Source organism: Pelmatolapia mariae, linkage group LG8, assembly GCF_036321145.2.
Source record: "Pelmatolapia mariae isolate MD_Pm_ZW linkage group LG8, Pm_UMD_F_2, whole genome shotgun sequence".
Taxonomy (NCBI): domain Eukaryota; kingdom Metazoa; phylum Chordata; class Actinopteri; order Cichliformes; family Cichlidae; genus Pelmatolapia; species Pelmatolapia mariae.
The window spans coordinates 19,447,225-19,472,954 of record NC_086234.1 but is presented as its reverse complement, the minus strand read 5'-3'; the positions used below and the strand labels follow the sequence as shown (position 1 = coordinate 19,472,954).

General features: G+C 40.2%; 3 protein-coding genes across 4 annotated transcripts; 2 read left to right on the top strand and 1 right to left on the bottom strand.

The window, feature by feature from the left end:
- The first annotated feature begins 1,848 nt into the window (after positions 1-1,848).
- LOC134633204 (protein kinase C and casein kinase II substrate protein 3-like) lies at positions 1,849-10,697 on the top strand. Of its 2 annotated transcripts, none has more exons than XM_063482078.1 (10): positions 1,849-2,030; positions 3,518-3,588; positions 3,714-3,870; positions 4,122-4,357; positions 6,460-6,615; positions 6,972-7,147; positions 7,239-7,359; positions 8,296-8,363; positions 9,196-9,275; positions 10,094-10,697. In XM_063482078.1, exons 2-10 carry the CDS (start codon positions 3,532-3,534, stop codon positions 10,204-10,206), a joined length of 1,164 nt encoding a protein of 387 aa, XP_063338148.1. In that variant the 5' UTR covers positions 1,849-2,030; positions 3,518-3,531; the 3' UTR covers positions 10,207-10,697. The 2 variants fall into 2 exon arrangements, with proteins under 2 accessions (XP_063338148.1, XP_063338149.1); XM_063482079.1 differs by lacking the exon at positions 1,849-2,030 and adding an exon at positions 2,234-2,361.
- A 3,473-nt stretch (positions 10,698-14,170) lies between these two features.
- On the top strand, positions 14,171-23,883 carry LOC134632981 (circularly permutated Ras protein 1-like). The gene is made up of 19 exons (XM_063481857.1): positions 14,171-14,252; positions 15,216-15,425; positions 16,129-16,350; positions 16,656-16,727; positions 16,866-16,939; positions 17,124-17,309; positions 17,402-17,443; positions 17,599-17,688; positions 18,131-18,282; positions 18,381-18,462; positions 18,851-18,981; positions 19,465-19,549; positions 19,641-19,747; positions 19,851-19,963; positions 20,846-20,963; positions 21,466-21,606; positions 23,439-23,523; positions 23,604-23,630; positions 23,726-23,883. Exons 1-19 carry the CDS (start codon positions 14,171-14,173, stop codon positions 23,795-23,797), a joined length of 2,091 nt encoding a protein of 696 aa, XP_063337927.1. The 3' UTR covers positions 23,798-23,883.
- A 360-nt stretch (positions 23,884-24,243) lies between these two features.
- Positions 24,244-25,688, bottom strand: gjz1 (gap junction protein zeta 1). The gene is made up of 2 exons (XM_063482238.1): positions 25,606-25,688; positions 24,244-25,118 (listed from the first exon to the last, which is right to left on the bottom strand). Exon 2 carries the CDS (start codon positions 25,105-25,107, stop codon positions 24,388-24,390), a length of 720 nt encoding a protein of 239 aa, XP_063338308.1. The 5' UTR covers positions 25,108-25,118; positions 25,606-25,688; the 3' UTR covers positions 24,244-24,387.
- Positions 25,689-25,730: the final 42 nt, after the last annotated feature.

Below are 25,730 nucleotides of genomic sequence, written 5' to 3'. Positions count from 1 at the left end.
TGTACACGTGCATATCTGTGCTTTCACCATGGATTTCAAACCTGTCCAGAAAGTCGTCATCCAATTCTGTGTCAGACTGACTTGTATGTCATGGGTGATGCTGATAACAGATGGGTCTCTGTCTACAACCCAGAGACCAAACAGCAGTTGTCAGTGTAAAAAGAAAGCACAGTGTGCATGCCTGAAGGAGGCAGATCAGGTCAGGAGCATGACCGGGAGTGTGCTCATTGTTTTTGTTTGTTTGCTTGCTTGCTTTTTTGTTTTTCAACTGTCAACACTGGGTTCTAATGTGATGTCTTGCAACCTTCCAAGAAAAACCTCTGATGCAAAATGTGATGCCTGCCATTGTGCATCAACTCAATTTACATGGAGAAGGCAGGAGGCTTTCAGCCATGTCTACACAACTATGCCCCCCCCCCCATACAAACTTGAATTCATACAGTGTTATCCTCTTCCCCAAAACAAAACTGAAGTGATGCTGTTTTGTTTGTTTGAAAAATAGGATGCATCCCAAATGTGGAAATGCAAATGATAAAAACTGGAATTCCACAGAGCGATCCAAATGTAGCAGGGGGCTTATATATTTTCATTATATCTCATTAATCTCTGTCAGGACATACTCTGACTTTACTTGCTAGTTTAGTTAAGTTGTCAGAATAGAATAATTTTAGCAAAGACCCTTACAGTTAAAAGAATGCTATTATTTTCTTTCATCCATCTTCTTATCCTTATGGTCGGATCGGGGTTGGAGCCCAGCACGGCTGTCATAGGGTGAGAAATGTGGTACACTCTGGACCGGTCACAATTCTATCACAGGGCAAACACATAGAGACAGACAACCCTTCACTACTGTGGTCAATGTGGAATCATGATTTACCCTAACATGTCTTTCGACTGTGCAGAGAACCCACGCATCTGCATGGAGAACATGCAAGCATATGCACACAGAAAGGCTTAGATTCAAACCCCTCTTTGCAGCGCGACAACAGTTACTATTGTTACAGTGGTTATTTCCATCTGCAGCAATTTATATTTGATGTCATGGATCTGTTCTGAGACCTCCTCCTGCCTTCCAATGTGCATCTCCTCTGCAGCAGCGTGAAAAAGACCCCAGCACAGAACAGAGCAGGCATCAGTGTACATAAGGCACAAAAAGCATCTTTTGTACAGTCCACTACCTGCTGTGCACCAAAAAGCATACAGGCAATATTAATGTCAAGGAGTTAAAGAGACAGAAATTTCCCAAACCGACCAAACAGATCTAAAAAAGAACAAAATGAGCACTGGAATAAGAATAACTGGAATACCATAGGCTCCAAATCAATCACAATGTTGTTTTATAACTTATTTAAAACTGCCAAAACTTAGCTGTGTTTGAAAATGTAACATGCCAATGTTGTGTTCACAAGAGTTTCCACTGTTTCCAGCAAGCCTCAGCAAATCAATGAGACCAGCTAGAGACAGCAGTAAATAGAGTGTAAGTCCGGATGACACTGGTGCTCTCCTTTCACTCCTGGCTCGCATCCAGAAGAGTGCAGGGCAGAATAAACAGTGAGTAGGTGAACATGCTGCATGCTGTACTCTCTTTCTAGGCCCGACCAGAGAGAATGGCAGGTCACAGTGGAGCATAGGGCTAATGTGGCAGTTCACGGGAGCCCCCCTCTGCCTCGCCCCCCTCCTGCTGTCACACTCTCACTAATAGGCTCACATGACTGTGTGCCACACTGACATGATTCTGTGACCAGTGAACAGTCAAAATGAAGGTTCAGCATCTCATTAGCACCATATTGAGAGAGACAGAGGGAGGGCCAGGCAGGGCAGAAAGAAGGAGGGGAGTTTCTTCCAGCTGTTTTTCTAATAACAGAGTGGAAAGAAAGTGAGACGGGGATAGTCACAGAGGGGGAGAAGAGCTAAACCAGGTGAAAAAGGATGGGGTTAAAGTAAAGGATCAGAAGAGAAAGAGGAAGAATAGTTTGTCGTAGCATGACTGCAAACTAGAAGCACAGCTGACGGGTAGAAGAGCGAGAAAGGTAAGTTTCTTCCTCCTCATTTGTTTGCCCTGAAGCTGTTTAGCATAGAATCAGCTACCATGCAAATGTTCTGATTCTGAACTTTTTTTTCTCTTCCTACTGGCTTGAATTGTCTCTGTGTTTCACACCCACTTTGCGATCAACAACGTGTGTGTGTAACTTTAAATGCCAAGGGAAAATTGGGTCAGTGAGAGAGGGAGAGGAGCATGTGTTAGAGGAAGAGAGGCACACTGGGAGAGGGGGAGATAGTCATGGAGAGAAATCCTCAGCAGCCCTTGAACTACAGTAACAAGTGGTCACTTGAGTAATCACTGGTGATTCAGAGAGAAATGTAAGTGCTGGTTGCTCCCTGGCATGAGTGCTCTGCTGCCACTTTTAATGCTTTCTTGGCTTGCGAATGGAGTTTTTAAGAGTTAAAATACTTGAATGCATATGTCTGACAAACTATTTAAAACTTGTTCACATTTGTTCGCTTGTTGCTTCTCTTCCTTTCCTCTGCATGAACAGTAGAGTCAAGATAAAGCAAGTCTAGGTTGCGCCTGGGGGTACTTTTTCTTTAACCTTATAGGAGCTCATAGAAAGTGAGAAAAATTAAGTCTAAACAAGATAATACAAGTACAGATACCAGCTATCTACAGAAAAGAAGCTATGAGTCTGACTCTCAGTCATGCTGAGTCTTGTGATGAGGTGTGGTTAGTCACTTTCATATTACTCAGCCAGCCATGTGTCAACGCGCTACCCAGACAGACAGAAGCCAGATTGTGACAAATTTGTGGATACATCTGCCTTCATCTGTTCAGTTTCTCTTCTCCTTTCTGCCCAATGGGTCATACATAACATGCGGTGCAAATATGGCTGCTATGTGGACACTTTATTTCATTAAAATCACACTTTTTGTTGCCAGATCAGAAATCTGCCCCTGCACTCTTGCAGACATGATCTCTGAACTGAATGGCAACAAGAGTCAGAGTGGGAGACTGTTGGTACTAACAGGGCCTGTATTAGTCAAAGCAAATGGGAAAGATGACCTTTCCGCGCTGTTTATTTTGGGAAGGCAACAGGAAGAATGTTAGAGCAGCTGTTCTATTCCTGCTGGCAGATCCCCACCCCTGTGAATTCCAGTCTGCCACTGGAACGGCACTCCCCTTAATAGTGCAGGAAGACTCCAAGTAGGGGTTATCTGGGCATTGTACAGTATAAATTACACAAAACTGTACAAGTTGTGATGACAATGACATAAGCAAAACACACAACCACAAAGCTTTGCCAGTTTTTGTTTTTGTTTCTGTCAGATGTACTTGCCATACAGGGGGAGCGGTTTTGTTTACTAGGAAACTGTACAAATCACACAGTGCAGACGTCCAACCTGTCGCAATGATAATCAATGTCTTCTGCCTGCCAATAAAAACTCTCTTTCTCTGCCTGCTATGTATCCAAACCAGTCTAGCGACTATCTTCTATAACAAATCTTTTGCTTTATGAGACAGACGTGCTCCCAATAATGGCAAGCCTTCCCAAAGAGCCTCCCGAGGATGCCAGGAAACAGAGTTTCTGGATGGTGAGGATTATATTTATGGTCAAATCTTAGACAACCAGCATTGTTAATTTAAAAGAGTAGGTGTGCCTACTCGCAAAAATTGTTATTCTCACATATCATCAACATCTTTCCTGCTTTCCTACCAGCCAGGGAATTATGTACGCACAGTGCATCGAACTGAACGGTCCTTCCAGGCATGCAACGACATAGTGACCTGCTTCATGGAGAGAGCAAAGGTAGAAAAACAGTACGCCCAGCAGCTCAGCCAGTGGAGCAGCAAGTGGAAGTCCATAGTGGATTCTCGTAAGTATAAGAAGCTATGTCATGGGAAGACATGTTGGCTTAAAAACAGACACTCCCAGGCCTTTTCTCACCATCGCTGTTCTTACAAAGTCAAAATTAGTACTGATTTTTATTTTATGAGCACATCTGTGCTTGCCTGAAATTTCAGTGTAAAAATTAAGGTCATTATTTCTTTATTAGTACCATGACTCATCGCTGCACCCTGTGTTGTTTCATTCCTCATGCCCTCTATTTTTTTCCTGCTTCCCCAGGGCCACTTTATGGCTCCCTCATGAGAGCATGGCAGTGTTTCTTCACCTCCACTGAGCGTTTGTCCGCGCTCCATTCTTCCATTTCGCAGTCGCTAACTTCAGAGGAGGGAGTCCGGGTGAAGACCTGGCAAAAGGAGACCTTTCCAAAGAAAATCTTCTGCGGGTTCAGGGAGAGCTACGACACCAACACGAGTTTTTCACGTGCGCAGAAACCCTGGTCCAAGAAGCTTATGAAGGTGCAGCACACATACATCCACCACTGTGAACTTATAATGATGGTCTAGCAATACCAAACAGGCTGAATGTCCTCTTAGCTTTTGGCAATGTCATTTTCTTAATCAGCAAATGAAAGATATATCTAAGAAATAAACATAAGATATATCAGACACATGCAGATGAAGACTGCCCAAGAAGACCTGAAATGTTCCTTTTTCCTAACAGCCTGTTAGCTTCACTTAGCAGAAAAATAGAAACACAGAGATTTGGCTTCATTTTCAAGGTAGTAACCCAGCAAACATGCCAGTGTACGCCCTGTCCAGCAAACCTACACTTGTCCCACACAGGCCCCAAGGGACAATGTTTGCTGGGAAAATATTACAGCAAGAGGTTCTAGGTCCAAATCTGCCAGCCAGCTGCATCTTTTATGTTCTCGCTGTGCTTGCACGGGTTCTCTGCAGGTACTTTGGGTTCCTCCAAAAGTCCAAAGACAGGTTTATTGGTGATCCTAAATTGGCTGTAACCATACATTTAAGTATAAATGGTTGGCTAGCTCTCAGCTCCATGTGATGGACTTAAAACCCATCCAGGCTACCCAGTAATAGCGAGAACAGGCTCCATGGCCCTCCCCCCTTGATAAGAACACATAATACCACATTTGTTGATGATGTGGTTTTATAAGGAACTCCATGTCAGATGTTAGACCAAAGCTGCTGACTAGCTGCTGGTGGTAGCTATATGTTTTATTTAAAGAAATAAGAGGGCTGGTCATAGATCGGCTCAGCTAGAGGGTTGCTCTGCTATGATTGGTTATTATGTTAATAACCATTTGAATAAACACTATGACAAATCATTTTAATATTTATTTAGTAAGTTTGATTGAAATTAACATTATAAGTAGCAATATACCACTTTGACTAGTCATAATTACATGACGTGACTAATCAGAGTTATCTATCAGGATATCTATGATGTTTTTCTGACCAGTCTTAACAACAACTGTGTGCTAGGTTAGCGTCTCAGGCTGAGACGGTATGCTGCAAGTAAATTACAGAGTCCTGGGTTTGAATTCGCCCTGAGCCCTTTGTCTCTGTCATCACTCAACTGCCCTGTTGTCCTGTCCCCCCACTTTGAAAAACCGCATTTTTACAGCTTTCTGATGATACTAGCTAAGCATTCAAGTGATGAAGCAACGATAACAGAAAAAGGTATGAAATAGATCAATCTTATCATCAGCTCATCAACAAATCTGTAGCTGTAGCTTTGTTGTAGTAGAATGTTAATATGTACTCGCTGACTCACAGTCCTCAGAGATTTTGGTCCACATTGACACGATAGCATCACACAGTTGCTGCAGATTTTTGGGCTACACATCCATGATGCCCATTCAATCACATCACAAAGGTGCTCTATTGGATTGAGATTGGGTGACTGTGGAGGCCGTCTGAGTATAGTGAACACATTCTTATGTTCATGAAACCAGATGGCTGTTGTGGTTATAAAGAGATGAACATAGTCACTAACACTATTCAGGTATGCTGCGGTGTTTGAACATCGCTCAAATGGCATGAGAGGCACAAAAAGAGATGAGAAAATATCCCCCTTCATCATTACACCACCTGCAGCTTGAACGGTTGATAAGAGATGGATCCATGCTTTTATGTTATTGATGTTTTATGTTATTCAAATTCTGACCCTTGAATTTCACAGCAGAGAATTCAAATTTCAAAGCAGCTCTGTCATATAAGGCAGGCAGGTATACAACAACAAAGAGTCCAAAACCTTTTGGACACAGACTATTTCCTGGTGAAACCTGAGTATTGACTTATCTGACTTTCCTGTATATAAAAATGATGTAATGCAACTAACTAGCTATAGTGGATGGACCTTATTATTTACTTTTTAGCAGATCAACAGTAGTTAAGCTCAGTTTAGTTCCAGATAAACTAATCCTGGCAAAAGCTTTGTAATTAAATGATAGATGTAAGTGGCATTAACCTTTTTAATCTAACTCTCAGCAAAAAATGAAGAAGAAAGAAAGAATCTGGCTAAAAACTGCGTATTTACTAAATCTGTTTTCCATCAAATAAATAATATTTACATGCAAATGTATATTCAACAGCTGGAGAAGGTTCGAGTTGCATACCACAAGGCCTGTCAGAGGGAGCAAGCAGCTCTGGAGAAAGAAAAGCAAGCAAACGAAAACTCTGAGATGAGCCAAGAGAAAAAGCAGAAGATGACTGAGGCCAGAGAGAAGGCCACGGAGGAGAAGGAAATGGTGAGGAGAGATGTTTAATCACTGCAACATTTCACTCAGTCATGCATGTTTAATTAGGGATGCATTGATAGGACTTCTAATTTCACCATTTCTTATTCACGACTCATATCTGCTGATATTTACTCAGTTGAAAAATTCTAAACACGAGCCCCAGCCTTCAGTTTTTGTTCCAAGCATTTCCCTTCTATGGAGATGTGTTATTGTTACTCTGCTCAGTGTTTATGGAGCACAGCATGGGAACAGCAGAGAGCATCAGATGATTTATACGTATTAGATTCTCTGTTAAAGCCACACAGCGGAGGTTCTTCCTGGGGAGGGTACTCAACTTTGCATCATGGAGCTGTTTCTGCCTGCAGGCTAGAGATAAATATGAGAAAATCCTGGAGGACGTGTCGACCTACACACCTCGATATATGGAGGAGATGGAAGCCATTTTTGAACAGTCGCAGGAAGAGGAGAGGAAGAGGATCAGCTTTCTCAAGCAAGTCTTCCTGTCCATCCATAGACACTTGGATGTCACCAACAATGAGAGGTGAGCAACTTGAATGCTTGAATTGCTTATGTGTACAAATTACTTGTTAGCATAAGTGGTAGCGCTGACTGTCTTTTCATCTTTGTGCCAGTGTCAAGGCAGTTTACAGTGAGCTCCACCAAACTTTAATGGCCATCGATGAGCAAGATGATCTCAAATGGTGGAAGAACAATCACGGTCCAGGCATGCCCACCGACTGGCCAAAGATTGAGGTACACAGACATGTAAACAGCTGTATTATTCTATGTGCGACATAAACACTATATACTAATTGAGTCTATTTAGTTTATGTAGATATTTTGTATACATATACATATAAACAAAATTCATAACCTTAAGTGTTTTTCTTATAGACATACCTAAAAATCCGATGTATCCACAATAAATATCCACTTATGAAACGTTTTGGCTGTTGCAGTTTTTTATATTAGAAAGGTCTTATATTTAGTTTAATTGCAAGAGTACTAAGCTATCAGCTAATGCTACCTAGTTTAGCTGAATCACAGACACGGTATGTTAGCGCTAAAATACAAATAAAATAACTTTTACTCACCAGAACTTGAGGGCAAACCTGTTGTAGATGGCAGAGCAATACTATTTGTCAGATAATTAAATTAAAGTGAAAACCCCACGAAAATAGCAGAGCAGTCCAGTTCAGTGAGATGAAGCCTAGCAGACAGTTAGCGGCCTAGTTATCACCAACCTTCACCGCTAATAATGCGCAACTTTAAGCCTTCTTTTTCACATGTCTGACTAATGAATGAATAATAATGATCCAGAGGTTGACAATACATTTGTTTTACATCATCTCAGCAATTATAATTAAAGGGGAAATTAGCTGATAAAAACAATTTGTATACTAGGTGGTAAAAATGTTAATTTCTACTGTAAATTTGGGAATTTTAATATGCAACTGTGTGTGGCTTGGGAGCTGGCCTCAAATGTCTATTTAAAGACCTGCGTTTGCTGTCACACAGTGTGTGCATTTTTTTAAGCAGAGTGATTGCAGTAGATTTTAATCATCATACATAATAGTATCCAAGGTGTTTTGAATTCAGAGTCATAAATTGTGTTTTTGCAGCTCTTTTTTGCAGTTTTTGTCAGGGAGCTACATGTTAACCTATATCTTCTTTTTCATGTTACATCAGGAATGGGTCCCACCAGTAAAAAAGCTCAAGCGAAAGAAGAGAGACCAAAAAGGAAAGGAGAGCAGACCGTAAGTTACCCCAAGTGGTGTGTGTGCTCTTATACAGTCCTGTGAAAAACTAAGCACACCATCCATAGGAATTAAGAACATAATTAGCAGCCAAAAACCATCAAGTAACCAAATGCATTTGCTTAATTTATCATCAGCAAGTTTATCACCTGCAAAAAAACAAAAAGCTACAGGACTTAGCATGTTAAATGTTAAAGTTTATGACTGCACAATTGGAAAAAGTATGGCTTGTTTGGAAGGATTGTCATCTCTGTCACCGCTGGTGGAGGTGTGCTGATTTGGGTTTGTTTTCAGCCAAAGGACCTGAACAGTTTGCAGACATTGAGTTGACCATGAACTAGAATACCAAAGTATTCTAGAGTCAAATGTGAGGACATCTGTCTGATAGCTGGATCAAGCAACAGGACAAGGATCCTACGCACAGCAGTGAATCTACAACAATGGCGGAAAAAGAAAAGAATCAAAGGTGTTGCGATGGTCCAGTCAAAGTCTGACTGAAACGTTGTAGCAGATCTTTACAGGAGCTGGATATAAATAAATACTCTCAAACCTCAATGAGATGAAGCAAGGTTGTAAAAAAGATTTAGTGAAAATTCCTCTGCAATAATGTGAGAGTCACACAGGAAATGATTACTTTAAGTTATTGCTGCTGAAGGTAGTCCTACAAGCTGCTGAATCATAGGGTATAGTTAGTTATTCACTCTATGCAGTCCTGTGAAAACTTTCTTTTTCACATGTCTGACTAATGAATGAATAATAATGATCCAGAGGTTGACAATACATTTTTCCGCCTGATTCATATTCATCGTTTTTACTTTTCCTCTCCTCCTAGTGTGATGATTGGGGGTGTGAAGGTGCGAGCTTTGTACGACTACGTGGGAGAGGAGGGTGATGAGCTGTCCTTTAAAGCAGGTGACACATACAGTGTGATGCAACAACGCCATTTTATTCTCGGTGTAAAGGCAAGATGTTTATGCCAAATTACAACCGCCACATCAATATAAATACGCGTGGGAGGACAGAATTGTAATCAGTCCTTCTAAAATGATGATAGACAGGCTGGTAAACACAAGTGTGCTACGTAGAATTACTAATGTGATATTTTATGGTTTATGCTGCTGTAGTTTCATTTTAATAACTTGTAAATGGCCACGGGAAAAGTATGGAGTAAAATTAAGCTGAATGAATATGATTTGTGCTTAAAAATGTAAACAAACAAGAGCTTGTTAATGCTTTTATGCTGATCATTATTTCACTAAATTCAACTTGGATCTTTTTTTATTATCGCTTGAATGATACACCAATGTGGATCATGAAATTAGTAGACTGTGTGCATGTGGCTTACCAGAAAAAGGTTAGGAACCACTGCCCTAGGGTGCCGAAATCTTAACCACAGAAAAACACAAGACAGCATTTGCAAGGTTGCCAGGAAACCCATATCTGAACCACAGGATGACACATGGAGCAAAAAACAACTGTTACTGTCAGTTAAGCCAACATGAAACCTAAACAGATATGTGTTTTTATTCCCTGCACACTTCCACACTTGTTTATTTTAGTGCCGTGTAATAGCAAGATGTCCAAACTGTAATATTCTTTTATATATATGACTCCAATCAGCTTTTGAAATATGTCTTTACAACATCAGTTGAATTTTTACCTTAATTAACATTAATTTCACCATGTTGTATGTCCATAACTGAACTGAGTTTTGTTCTGTTTGATGCCAGGTGAGGTATTCCTGAAGGTCGAGGAAGAGGACGACCAAGGCTGGTGCCGAGGAGTACTGAGCAGCGGGAAGGAGGGGTTCTACCCGGCTAATTATGTTGAAGTTGCAGAGTGATATTAACACCGTTCAACATATTATGCCCTGAACCTTTTTCTTACAAAGACTTGGTTTTCAAATTCTTCATAAATACCACTTATTTATCGTCTAAGATGTTGTCACACCGATGTTGAGCTTGTGTCATATAGTATCTGTTCCCAGCCATTTTTTAATGTTTTAAGGCCTTAATATTGAAACCCACTTGATTAAAGTACATCTTCAATATGAATTAACTTATGAGAGAAAAGAATGTACTGTTTCTACTGAATGTGCATATGTGTGAGTGTGTCTGCATGTTAAGAGAAAACACAAGAAAATAAGAGAAGATATTTATTTACTGCCATCATGCCTCAGTCATTAGATCACTGTAATACAGATGAAGCTGATAGTGATTGTTGGGGTTTACACAAGTGCAAGTTTACAATGATGTGTGCATGCAATGCACAAGCGCAGAAAATTGCTTGATTGCAGGAGGAATTATCAAAATAAAAGAAATCTCTTCCTCTGTTCTATTTTGTTGCCGCCTACTTTTTGTTGCTTGTGGTTCCTATTTAACTGAGCAGAATAATGTCTGTGCAGATTTTGAAATACAGAAAATACAGTATATATGGTAAAAACCAAGCCTATACCTCTAATTATCTTGAAAAATAATAATAATTATAAAGAAATAAATGTTTGTACAATTCTAACAAGTTCAAGGTCGATGTCAAGGTCAATACTTGATGTGACTACCTTTATTCTTCAACACTGCCTAAACTCTCAGAAAGGGCTTTGTGTTAAGTAGTCTTCTGGAAGATTTCTCCAGGCTTCTTGAAGAACATTCAAATCTCTCCTTTGGATGTTTTTTCCTTTTGTTCCATTCTCTGTCAAGATGATCCCACACTGCTTCGATATTGTTGAGGGCTTAGTTCTAGGGAGATTCTGCTGTCTGTTTTCTACCCAGATATGCTTTCACTAGGGTGGCTGTAGCTAGGTAGGACAGGTCATCTACTAATCGTGAAGGCTGGTGGTTCAGTCGCTGACTACTCTGCATGCCAAATATCCTTGGGCAAGACACTAACCCCAAGTTGCTCTCTGATGCATCCATTGGAGTGTGAATGTTGGATAGAAAGCACTTAAATAGGAAAAAGCATAGAAAAAAGTGCTTGGGTGAATGAGGCATGTTGTGTAAAGTACTTTGAGTGCACAGGTAGAGTCTTTTTTATTGCAGTGGCAGTGGGTTTGGGATCATTGCCAGATGGTATTGCATGGTGAAATAAAATCTGACTATACTTTTCTGCATTCATGATTTCAACAGTTTGACAAAACGACACTGGGGAGGCCGATCCATAACTAGATAGTCTCCCATTGTGTGTTTTTACAGGCTCGTACATATATAGCAGAGCTTCTGAGACCTATTGGCAGTCATATCATAATTAAGAAGAATGCAGACTCAAATGCAGGACTCTATGCTGGCAGTGGTTTACAGATTTTATTTACTGGTAATGTGGGAATAGAAATAATTAACTCCGGTAAGTGTAGCTCAATGGGAACGAGACAGGAGTTCAAGTGCAATTTTAATTTGGGTGGAATAGAATTTAATTCTTACTTTCACAGGTTGGTGACTACAGAGGGGAAGGTTTACAGCCAGAAGAATCCAGGAGGAGATGGAGAACATTTTAGGGGAAACCTTTTCCAAACCAAGAATACCAGTCAGAGAGAAACAGGTAAGCGTGATGAATCAGAACCAGAGACGTCTTTTTGAATAAGCCAGCTTCAGTTATAAAACTACAAAAAGAAATGATGAAAGGGCAAAAAAGGTGATCAAATTACTAATAACCAGCCAGTCCTTAAATAATGCAATGCCTGATTATGTGAATTGACTGAAGGTGTGAACCCCGGGAATCCCAGCACCATCCAAAGGGTGGGTCAGACAGAAAATCAAGTCCATCCCTCCAACTGAGTTTATAGAAATAGACTGAGAAAGACAAAAAAAAAAAAGAAAAACCCTCCAGGCCAGTTGGGACCATGACAGTTAGCCTGTCAGATAATCTGATTATAATCTGACACCATTATTTTAAAACCAGAGGTGATTATGCTTTTCAGGTTCTAGTACATAAACTCTGGAACAGATTTAGGTACTTAAGGTCAGCTGAATCAGTGGTTTGTTTTAAATGGCCACTTTTTAGTTAACCATATTGTGTGGTTTTATTCAAACTGTGAAGCACTTTGTAACCGTTTGTCACTGTAAAAAAAAGTGCTATACAAATATTGTTATCATATCATTTCTTTTTCCAGATCTAGTGAATGCCTTTGTCATTGTCAAGCTGGAAAATGAAGCTGTTGCCAATCAGATAATTACCAGATGGTATTGCATGGTGAATCAAAATCTGACAGTACTTTTCTGTGTTCATAATTCTGTCAATTTTGACAAAATCTCCAACACCAATGGCTGAAATGCAATCCTAAACCATGACTGAGCCTCTACCGTGTTTTACAGACACTCACTGCTGTACCTCTCATCTGACAGTTTAAACCAAAAATGTAAATATTGGATTGTCACTTCATGAGATGAGTTGCGACTGATTTTCAGTGCAGTTCTTCTGTAATTTGGTATATTTGAGCCTTTTCTCGGTTCCCTTCCACAAGAATGGCTTCTTTACAGCCCAGCCACCCTTGCACTGAGACCATTTCTGATGAGGCTTCAGTGAACAGTAGATGGATCAACTGAAGACTCAGATGCCTCTGTCGGATCTTGTGTCAGATCTTTGCTGGATTTTTTCCTGTTTCTTAGGACATGATGACAGAACAAGATACTGTTCATCTGCTGTAGGTCATTTTGTTGATCTGCCACTAGTTTATTTATTTTTTTAAGAGCACACTGCACAACATGCTGATATATTCCAGGTTTTTGGCCAGTAGCTTAATGGTTTGGCTATTGGCCATGATTTTGGAAACAAATCATCTGTTTTACAACAGGCTGCTAGTAACAAAATGCCTAAAGATACAATTTACAATTGTTTTGTAAATTTCTTTTTTTGTATTTTTTTTGTTTTTTTTGTTATGTATGTTTGTTATGTTTTAGTTATGTAGTTGGCCACCTTTTTTATGTTTGAAAGATTCATAGGTCAGTGTTAGCTGGCCTAACAAACAAAACCCCTCCTCTAAAAATGATCAGGTACAAGGACTGAACTGAAAATGGGTGTTTGTCCAGAGAGGATTGTAATATACTGATGTAGGAAAAAAAGAAAAGAAAAGAAAAAAAAACCCACAAAAAACTAAAGAATTCATAGTTGAATTTTGTGCCAACATTTTGAATGACAGCTGAAATGTTGTACCCCACTTCTCCACCTATGACAGCTGGAATAGGCTCCAGCCATCCCTCTGTGACCATGAATTAGATAAATGGATGGATGGATGGATGGATGGATGGATGGATGGATGGATGGATGGATGGATGGAGGGATTGTTATGGCTGGAATAACCAGTAGGTGAAGTAGAAAATAAGTTTAAAACTGGAGGTTTAAAAAAGACACAAATGTTCCTGTTTCCCAGCACATTCATCCATTTTATCAACACTCGGGATATTTTTAACCACAGTTGGGTAACCACCCTCACAGCAAACTACGAGTGAAGTCTCTCGAGGAAAGAAACCTGTTGGATGAGATGTCTGAGACATAACTCAATGAAAGACACGACGCAGAACAGCAACTGAAACATTTCTTAGACCAGACGGAGTTGAAAGTATATTTTTCGCTGTACTGTACGGATTGCATTCAAAGAACTTTCTATGTTGTAAGTACTTCTACTTACTTGTGTTTAAAGAATCCATTCATGTCCCCTAACTTTGTTTTACTTTTTTTTTTTTTTACAGTAGTTGCAACTCAGGGACATCTGTGCTAACAGTTATTTAACCACTTTGGGTGGGATTGCGTCCTGGTTTAAATGTCACTCATTGTCTTGTTTAATCACGTCATTTCTGTCACTGGCAGGTAGAGTCATTATGGAATTTGCTTGTGGGTTTGTTTATGTGCCACCATCATTGAGTCAGAAGGAGAGACGCTATCCAAACATTAAACGCTCAGGTATGATCTCAGTCAAACAATGCCATGCATTACCACAAGGAAAATTTAAGTTATGGAAGTCATACTAATTTTTAAAAATTCAGATGTTACATTCCTGTGTCAACTTGTTTTTTGCTTCTGTCTCACTGGCTGCTAAATAGACACAGACACTTTACAGTTGGTCAACTTTGACAAAAGAAAGCATTTCAGCTATGCGTAACAAGAACAGGAAACATCAGATTCTGCAGTTGCAGGTTTAAATAGACACTGCTGATGTACCAGCTTGATGAAATCTTTCTAATAGACACAAAGCCGATACTTTCAGCTACATTTGTAACCCGTTTACTCTACCGTCTCTGCCAAAGGAAATGTTTGAAGTTGTTAGCTAGTATAAAACTATGAAAACAGATTAAACATATAAGCACAAAATAACAACTTTCAGATCAGTTTAGTTCATTTTTATTTCAAACATGTACATTCACCATCATTACATAATATCATTCCATTCTTTTGTTTGAAAAGGAGTAGGCAGAAGTATGCACTTATTTGGCTCTACCCCCTCAAATTTTACCTCTAATTCATTTAATTTTCTTTTAGTCTTAAATTAAACAAACAAACAAATGAAACAAAAACAAAACAAAACAAAAAAACATCACAATATAGTTTCTTTCATATAAATAAAAGCAGAATATGTAAATTTGCAGACTTTAGATATTTGCTTTGAATATCAAACGCTGATGATGCATAACTACATAAAAGTATCTGTAGGTGGATTTTTCTTTCATCTGAGCTTTCTGTTCGGTCATCCCATTATTCAAGCAGTTGCACACATCCTGTCCTGTGTGTCTTAGAGTAGAGCTTACTTTTACGTAGTTTACTCAGTAAAAGCCACCTGAGTCACAGCACAAAGGTCAACACTGCACAGATTTTTCTTTTTATTCTATTCTATTAATTTGTGTTTTCAATGTTTTGTTTTGTTTTTAGCTCTTCTTCCTCCTAATCCTCGGCTTCGTCCTCAGTCTCCTCCTCCGCCGCCGCCTGTCCCACCAAGAAAGCACCTTGAGACAGAGTCAGAAAATAGCAAGGATGAGAAGAAAGTCCTGGAGAACTCTGTTTTCTATGAAAATACTAGACTGGCAGCAGCTTCTTTGAGCAGTGTAAAACCTGAGCAGCCAACACCACCTAAAAAGACAGGTACAGTGAATGTAGCACTGATATTGTCATTTGAATGTATTATTTTAAACTGCTCACACTACATTTAGCATCCAACCACACAGAAACCACACATAAAGGTTGGATGCTATTTTTTCAGTTACTTAGACCAATGCAGCCATTTTTAAGAGTTCTTTTTGTGGTCATTGCTGTGGTGGTTGTTTTAAAAAAACAAACACACACACACATATACACACACAACAGGGTCGCACTGTGGTGCGGTGGTTATTACTTGATCTCACAGCAAGAAGCTCCCGGGTTCAAACTCCTTGTAAGGTCGGGACTATCTACATTTCCTGTTTTATTTTGTAGGGGTTTTTTTTTCATCCTTTGAGTCTTGTGTTTAGTTTTACTTCCTCTCTGTTCCCTGATTATGTCCAGCTGTGTGCCATCACCCTCCTGTTTCCCATTCCCCTGATTACCCTCCTTGTGTATAAATAAGCATGTCTCCTTCCAGCTAGCGTGTTATTGTCTGTGTTCTCTTTCCTGTGTGTTTCTCGTGTTGCTAAGTTCCCAAATTGAATTTCTGTTTCCTTGGTTTGGGCTTTGTTGTAATAAACCTTCATCTTTTGCTCATTCATGTCAACCTTTGAGTCTTGGGTTTGGGTTCTTACTCTGCCTCATTAGCACAATCTGCAGTTTAGTAGATTTATGATCAACACTCTGTTTCTGCTTGTTTTACCAGCTCTTCTTCCACCTCCCCTGAAAACCAGATCAGAGTCGTGTTCAGAGCTGCTCATTTGCCCTCAATCAAGTATCATCAACCAAGAACTTGACTATGATGTCCCAAAAACTGAGCCGGATTTAAATGCACAACCCTGGGACCCGAACTACTCTAACAGTGTACCAGAAGGCACTGGTGGCGAGGTGAACCTGCCGGCTGATTCTGGCATTGTGTCATCACAAGGTAAAAGGCAACATTCTCTTTGTCTTATTAACACAGTTTAATTTGATTGGACATCCTCATCCAGATCATCCTCCTTTCTTCTCCTCTCATCTTAGCCCGAGTCATCCCTCCAAGACCTGAATTAATAAATTTATTCCCCGAGTACATAATGCCGTTACCTTCGTCCCACTCACCTCCTTCAACCTCTCCAAACACTCCTCTATCCCCTATTGCTAAAGGTGATTACAGCAGTCACTGTTGAGCTATCACAAAACTGATGTAGTATGAAATGCATATTTTTAATGCTTATGTTATCGCAAACCCAGAATCAGCAGATCTGCCAGGAAATCCTAACGTTGTTCTTGTAAGTTTAGGAAAATTACTCTCAGAGGAAAAAGGTAAGTAAACCTTTATCACCACATTAACATCATACCAATAAAAATAAATCTGATTGGCTGTGATTCTGTTTTTTTAAAAATCTAGTTTGATTTCAGTTCATACTTCATGGTGGCAATGACCTTTTTGTTCTTTTCCAGTTGACCCCATACAGGGAGTACACAGCCTCTGCTCCCAGTGTAGCTCCGTGGTGGACACTTGCTATGACAATACGGTAATTGCATCGTATTAAACCTGAAAACTGATAACTATTAATTCACATTTCAGAGGCGCTGATCTCAGAAATGGATAACCTGAAAGAAGCGTGCACATTGTTGATCACATCATAAGGAAACATGGACGACTTGACTGGTTTAAATGATCCTGAGTTTGTGTTCTCTCCTTTTGCTGCATTTCAGGTTGATGAGTGTTACTTCTGTAAATCCTCCAGTTTTTCCAACACACCCAGTTTACTGCAGAGTCCTCTAAATAGTTACCAGGACGAACTCTTTTTACTCAATCCTGATGAAAAGCCTTTTTGCGATACAGATCCTCTGCTGCTCTTCTGCATTGATGTATCAGGCTCAATGAAAATCACCTCCGAGGTACAAAAACACTACAGACACTTGGCATCATGAGGCTGTTTGTGACAGCAGGTGTTCATGAATACAACCTGTGGCGTCTCTACTGTTTTTAGGTGTCAGAGGGAGAGCATACTGTGAATAAATCCCGTCTCCAGGTGAGTTGTCTTTTTTTTTTCCTTATTTTGAAGTTACCTTGAGGGACTCGGGATATTTGCCAGTTGAAATCTGTGGCTGAGAATTTTTGTGTGATATATTTTTGACAATTATGTGTAGAGACACTACAAATCAAAGATTGTTGTATTCTAACCAGTTTGTCCAGGAAGCTGTGTCACAGTGCGTTGAGAGATTAAACGAACAACAACCTGGCACAAGAGTGGGGCTCATCTCCTTCAACCATGAGGTACATACGTGACGCTGTTTGCATCTCCACTGCCTGCTCCTGAGCAGAGTCACGCTGACCTTACGTTTTGTGTTAGGAAGAAGAACAAGCACAAACTAGGCTAGCTGTTGTCGCAAACTATGACCATAATACTATTTACTGCAGACTTCCTGCTGTGACGAGGCTAATGGTCTCTCTCACTAGGCAGGTAACCTTCTGTACCTTGTTCTTCTCTCTGATAGGAGGAGTGAGGTGAGGTGGAAGCTATAAAATTATTATAAGTTTTCACTTCATTGTGCAAAACAGCTGCTTCACTGGAATTTGCCTCGTCTAAAATCATTAAATGCTGTTTTTTACGGTGGATTTTATTTGATTCTCCTCGCTGTTTTCTTTATTATCTGGTATAAAGTTATTTATTACTTCTTTTTTTTTTTTTTTCATCCTTCGGTGTTTGCATCTTCAGGTGACAATGCACGGATATGAGAATTTCAAATCGCGTTGCCTGAGTGGGGCTGAGTTGATTGAAAGCCTCTATTTGAAAGAGATTGCAGCCAGTTTTCCTAATCCACCTCCACTTTCACAGACAAAGGAGTATTTAGAAAGACAAGTTGTGGGGTATGGAAAAAATTTATTTTTTAAAAATTTGATGTTTTGTTTTAATTAGATTATTGCATTATATGTATTGATCTTCCAATTGCTGATTTATTTTAAAGACTGTCTGCAAGTGGAGCCACCGCTCTGGGTCCAGCTGCTCTGCTTGCAATTGCAATTGCCTCCAGACAACCAGGCTCAAAGGTAAGTTTGGCCAACAAGTCAAATTTTTTATCCAGTTTACACATCCTGCTTACCTGCTTGAATCTTATGTCACAACACTGGTGAGAATTTGGGCCTTTGGCTGATGGAGCTTCTTTAGGATTTTGTAATTTTACGGGCAAGTGAGCAGGACAAAAGCAGGCAGGAAACAAAGAGCGAGAGCAAGGTGGAAAATATGCAACAAATCTCTCCAGCTAGACTCAAACTGCTTTTTTTTTTACCTACCAAAAGTGGATTGAACCATATAGTTAGCTGGGCTATATAAATATTTACTGCATGAAAATGTTTTAAGACCTCCTTGTGGTAATCAATTACAGTTCAGCTTTCTAAACAGTGCATTCCTGATTCGCTTTCCCTGTTGATCTTGAAGGTGATTATCTGTACAGACGGGAAAGCCAACACAGAGTTAGGAAATCTAGAAGTGGAAGATACTGATGCTCTTACTCCCGTCTCATCCACCATCTTCTACCAGGAGCTGGGAGAGTTTGCTGCTGATAACGGGTGAGCACATACCTCCAACTTAATTCTCCACATCAGGGATGTCTAATTCACCTTAAGTTTGAACTTGAGTGGGCCAGACCAGTTAAACTACATGATAAATGTGTAAAATTACAGAAAATATCTTTACTCTGGACCCACTGAAAAAACATGAATTTAAATAATAGATCATGTAAAAACAGGAAATTTTCTGTCATTTAACTGTTTATCACATACTGCTGTAAAACTTGAATACAATGAAAAGTACAAAATCTATGTCCCCCTTCATCCAGTGGGACAGAGTGGAGTCTTTGGTCGGCCTTTTCTGGCTCCCCAAGCCCTATGTTTGACACCGCTGCTCTACGCTAACGTAAAAAGAGACAGTGAATGAACTTGTTGAGGCAGTTAGTTATGTATTTAAGTCTCTATTAAAAGCACTAGTACTCATATTACCCAATGAAAGGTCTCGATGCACTGTGATGATCCTCAGATTTCTTCTTTTTTTAGCGTCACAGTGTCTGTGCTGTCCATAGAGGGAACAGACTGTAGACTGGATGAGCTGGGGAAACTTGCTGATCGTACTAGAGGAAAGGTAAGGCGCACTGTAACCATGGCGAAGCATATGACTCATCAAATCATGCACAATCTCATGGTGTCAATCTGTGCTTTCCCCTTGAGTCTAGGTGGTAATAGCCAGTCCCAGCAGGCTGCATCCAGAGTTTGAGCAGATCATTCAAAACCGGACCATTGCCACACACTGTACTGTAATTATACTGCTGCCAAAATCAATGTGAGAGCTGCACTGCACATAATTACTTAAAATGAGCTCATTGAATTGGTCTCTAGAGATTTAAATGACCCTAAGCACTGAGTCATGTTCTCCTTGGGTAAAGGTGCATGAAGGGAGAGAAGGAGGCGGGACACAAAGGGACCAGAGAGGTGGGGAATGTGGACCCAGATACAGACATCACCTTCCAGTTTAGAGCAAATGAAAAGGTCTCAGAAGGTGAGGAAACTAAACACTCTTATAGACTGACGCCACTGGCTCGTTTATTTTCTCAGTTTCAGCTGCAGTTGTGCTGAATTTCTCAACAATATCGCAGCTGCCGCGTGTTGCCAGGTCTTTGAGGAAAGTGCGACATGTGGTGATTTCTGTTGTTGCCAACCATGAAAAACAGAAATTTCAGTTTGAGATCATTGCAACACTGCAAAGTGAGACGCAGCCAGAGTCACAGCATCTGAAAATAAACTAACAAAGCAAACATAACAAAGTGGAACCAGACATGTTACACTGATAACTGGGACTTGGAAAAACAAGACAACAACAACTAAGAAACAGGGGGAAAAAATACAGCAAAGAGAAAAAAAAAAGATTTCAGTAAATTAAGTCATGGTTCCCTGACTTCTACTCTGATCCCACCATGGCTGTCCATTTTCTTTAGTGTGTCCAGCTGTATTTTATAGAGACGAAAGCCCTGTGGCAAAACACATTGGTAAAAGGCTCTTCCATCTAGTGTTGGTAAATTACCATCTGAATTTATTCAACATAAACAGATTCACTCGCGGGCCAAATTCAACTCGGGATCACTGAACACTTGCCTTAAGGGATTTAGCCTGAATTCTGAGATATGTGCATCAGATGGGCGAAAAATGGTTCATTTGATCCAAACTGACCAGGGACTGATCATGCAGGCCAGAGCAACATTTAACTCATTTACCCACCACAGATAGTCTCAGCCGGGAGGGAGAGAGAGTCAGGGGTAATTGCAGATTTTACTCATACCTCTTGAGTTAAAACATTCATGCAGCTCGTTTTGTTTTGTTTTTAAACTGTCAAATCACTCTTTTTTTTTTTCTTTTTTTTTTTCTTTCTTTTTTTTTTTTTTAGTGCCGCCACCATCTCCTAGTAGCCGTGTATCCATCCAGCTGCAGATCAAGTACAGGCAGAGGAACGGGCGGACCATGCTCAGAGTGATAACTGCAGACCGGGAAGTTACTGATGACGGGTGATAATGCCAAATCTTTAATTACAATGCTTTATTTACTTTTTAGTTTTGAATTCTCCTCCGCTTGCAACTTTACTACACAGAGATATTTGCATGTCTATGGATGGCTTAAACAAGCCATTATCTTCTGACATCTTTAATCAGCGAGGCGTTCTGCCCCTCAGGACAACAAGTGATTAGACATATTATTTTATGGCAATTTCAGTGAACCTTTAGGCAAAGCAGGTTTCGATAATCCAAGGAGACTGACTGTTGCTGAGATACCAGAGCTTTCGTGCAGAAATAATACCTCATCCATTCTAACATTTAGTTACACAGTAAATGAAGCGCTCAGCCCAGTCTTCACACACTCAGTGAAGGTCATGCAATTCATCGTCTGAGCAGATCCAGAGCGGGGCCTGTGTGTTTTTCCACATTAACATAATGGCAATGCTGATGCAGTAAATGTTGAGAAGCACTCTTGTGAACACATTGCCCCCCCCCCCCCCCCCCCCCCCACCAGCTCGGCGGTGCTGTCCTCACTGTGTCTGGCCATCATTCAGCTCAACTCGTCACAAGCCAGCGCCGCTCTGGCTGTCAGAGGTCGCTTGCTCGACGCCAGGAGGGAAGGAGACATGCAGAAGCAGCTTATTGAGAGAGCGATGTGAGTAACAGCAGGGACCTCTGACTGAAGGCCATCATTTTATGCTGAATTCTGACATTTAATAAGGCTGAATCGACAGACAAAATGACACACAAGTATGAAAATAAGAAGGTGAAAAAATGAGTTTAAGCACATTTGGCATTATGTGGTATTTAGATGAGAAATATGACTGCGTTGAGAAGCAGAAGCTCAGATGCTTCCTATGCTTTTAAGACCATTATTATCCCAGACTTTCTGATTCAAAGGTTACCCTGCAGCTTGGGTTTTCACTTTTTTTTTTTTTTTTTTTTAATTGTATTAAAAGTTCTCATGTTGACTTTATTTACAGTGCTGTGCAAAAGTCTTGAGTCACCAAAAATGCTTTATTTGATGGAAATATAGTTTATCAAGCAAACAGTTTGTACAATTTTAACAAGGTTGAAGGTGTGGTGGCAGATTTCTCATGTGTTAATCACATATTTAATCATATCACATTAGTAATAGTAATATCACTTTCTCACTTAGTTGTATGCGTGTGCACTACAAATGGGCCTTTGGTCTATCACACACACTGACACAGTGGGGACAATGTAATGGGAGACGTTAAACAGATAGTGAGGCTCCTTCTGCTTATCAGGGATGTAAATCCTTAGGTGACGGCGAAGCAGAAAACAAGGTCATAATTCTCTCTGAGGGAGGGGGTCAAGGATGAGCTGGACTGAAAGCGTAGATATATGATATGTTATGGAATGTTCTTTGTTTTGAGAGTGTTTGGGAAGGTGTAAAATAGTTCAGGGTGGTTTCCTTCCTCAGAAAACGTTTTCTCCACATTGCAATGTGTTAATTAAATCACTTCAAAACGCTCACTGTGTGCGTTGCAGGTTATTGTTAAGGTTTCCACAACAAAGGTCGATATTTGGTGTGAAAACCTTTATTCTTAAACACAGCCTGAAGTCTTGTAGTCGAGCTTTCTTGTCATTTCTTTAAACAGTCCTCAGGAATAGTTCTCCAGGGTTCTTGAAGAACACTCAAAGTTCTTCTTTGGATGTTGGCTGTCTTTTGTTCTGTTCTCTGTTAAGCTGAGCCCACACTGGTTCAATAATGTTCATGTTGGGGCTCTGGGGAGGTCAATTCATGACTGATGGTGTTCCACTCTGTGCTTGGGATCATTGTCATACTGAATAATAAAGCCACTGCCAATCAGATGCTTTCCAGATGGTAATGCATGGTGAAACAAAATCTGGCTGGTTATTTTGCATTCATATTTCCAGCAATTATGACAAAATTTCCAACACCACTGCCTGAAATTCAGCCCCAAACTTTGACAGAGCCGCCATCGTGTTTTACAGATGGCGTTAGACAGTCACTGCTGTTCCTCTCGCCTGACCGCATCCATATATTTTGAGAATTCAACCTAAAAATGTAAAATTTATGGGCTCATCACTCCATAAAACCTGTTCAGTGCAGTTCTTGTGTAATTTGGCATACATCAGCCTTTTTCTCCTGTTTCTCTTCCGTAAGAATGGCTTCTTCACAGCCACCTTTCCACTGAGGCCATTTCTGATGAGGCTTCAGTGAACAGTAGATGGATCAAATGAAGGGTCAGATGCGTCTCTCAGGTCCCGTGTCAGATCATTTCTAAAAATAAATAAATGAAAGAAAGAAAAGCAGCCAATGTCCAAAGGCATCAAGAAATCCAGAACCTATTGCTCAAGACCACTATAAAGAAATGAAGAGTGGGTCAAAACTTTTGCACAGAACTGTATGTTTTATATTCCTTATCTTGGTAATATCAAGATAATGTGTTGTGATTAATAGATAATGATTTATGCATAATGTTTGGCTGTTTTCAGAAAGCATAACCACAGTGCAGAGGCAGAACAAACATACAACGAATGGGTTAAAACCATGGAGCCGATTTACACCAACTTCACGCAGGTGAGTTTTTACTCTGTTTTTATTATTAGATTCAATGCATCACATTAGACTTCTTTTACACTTAATTCTCCCCCCCCCAGAAAAACACTGTCAGCTCAGACTCGCAGGTAATTCATTCTCTTATACTGCTTCTTATTAGAATACTTACTATGCTGCCCAAATTCCTTTTTCTATAAATCCTCCTTTCTTCTCTTCCCGCCAGTCTCTCACAGACGCTGCTGCAGTGCTGTTCTACACCATGAAGCAGAGAAACAAGAAATCTATCTCAGAATAAACACAAGCCCAGCCAACTGTCCTCCTTCCCCTTTTACCTCGTTGGAAAGCAACTCGAGTCTGAATGTCGAGGCCAAATGCTGCACTTAGACTTTGATTATTTGGCTGAATGGATATCCCTCAAATATTTCACATTGTAAATAATGCGTTACAGTATATCTCACACCTCATTTCTCATGCTTGATTTTTTTTTTTTTTTAATGTTACACAAGAAAACTACTGATGCAGTTTTACAGTTAGAACTGCTTTTGTGTTTGACAGTGTAGCTGCGCCTGAGTTTGTGCACTGACCAACGCGCCAAGTAAAAACCTGATTCAGAAACACCACCATGAAGCCAACGCCCAGATCCTTTATGTCAGCAAAATATATCTCATAGCACATATTTTTTTAAAAAACAACTCTAAAACAAAAGTTAACATAATGATGCAACAAAGCAGTTTTTGAGATTTTTATTTCAGTAGTACTATACATGTATAATATTCCTAATTATAACCATATAGCTCTGTTTATAGAGATATAAGACACAAAATTAACAGGCTATGCATGTATGCACATTTCATACCCACAGAATATGTACATGGAGTCTGATATTTAAGCGTTGCAGAGGTAGTGGACAATAGAGTAAACGCAAAACAAAACTGAGCAAGCAATGATTATGCCTGAGATAGAAGCTAAAGCATAAATAGACATGCGCTTCTCTGGGGCTGCCCTCAAAATGCAAACATATTTGCAGCCTTCTTTTGTACACATGTGTTCATCACGGAGTGCGTGCAGGTTCCAATAAAGCAGCAAAAATAAAAAGCAGGCTTCAACCAGAATCCGCAGAACTATGCTGAGCAGGTAGAAGCCTACGGTGCCCCTGTCTTTGTGGAGATCTATGATCATCTTGCCCCTGCCTCCCGCCATCGCCACCATCTGAGCTTCCTCTGTCCCCTGAGCCTCCGGCTTCTCATCCGCCTTCGTCCTGAAGCTCCTCTTCTGCGCCATTGTGCGGAGGTGGGAGGTGAACAACTCCATGAGCAGGACAGTGATGACAAAAATGATAAATATGAAGTTCCAAGCCACTATCATGGGCTTGTCGAATCGTTCATTAAAACAGAATTTCGTGCAGACATCGGGGGTGCTGCTGCCGGGGCTGCTGCTGTTGCAGGTGAAGTCAGCATCCAGTTTGCTGAAGGGCAGCTCAGCAAAGAAGAGGACCACAAGTCGGACGCACAGCAGGCCGAACCACAGGGAGCGGCACTTGTAGGTGGCGGTGGCATCCACTGCTGTTCTCAGAATTGGGATGAGGCCCGTTACTATTGCTGCCATTGTCACTTTTCCTGGTAATATAAAAGAGGAAGCTGGTGAAACATATAAACCCTACTGCCATTAATCTAATTAATAATTAGGTCATAGTGAGAGATCATTTTGCTTTTGTGCTAAATTATGGTAGTTAAGTTGTAGATCTTGTAGATCTCATCTCCAAAGTCAATAACCAACTCTGATTCGGGTTTTCCATCTTCAAACGTGCAAACACAGAAAAAACCAACAAACTGCTACAACTGGACACAGATGCATTATAGTGCATCAAACATTTAAAAAAAAAACACTCATTTTATATGCATGTATAAATGTCACAGCAAATGCATACAGCTCTGTTTGTGTCTGAGCATCTTAGTGTATAATAGGAGTCAAGTAAAGCAGACAGGAGATCTTACCTTGCAGGGTCACAGCGCACTAAAGGAACACAATCACTGTGGCTTTGCGTTCAGTCTTTTATGGGTTAAAGAAACGTCACGGTCATCAATATATGTGTTAGTTTCTCACCAAACGATCTGCTGACGCGGTCTCACTGAGTTTTTCTGTACATCTTCATCCTCAACAGTAACAGAAACACTACACGGACTCACAAAAAAAACAGGAACACAACACAAAATGAATCTCCGATTATT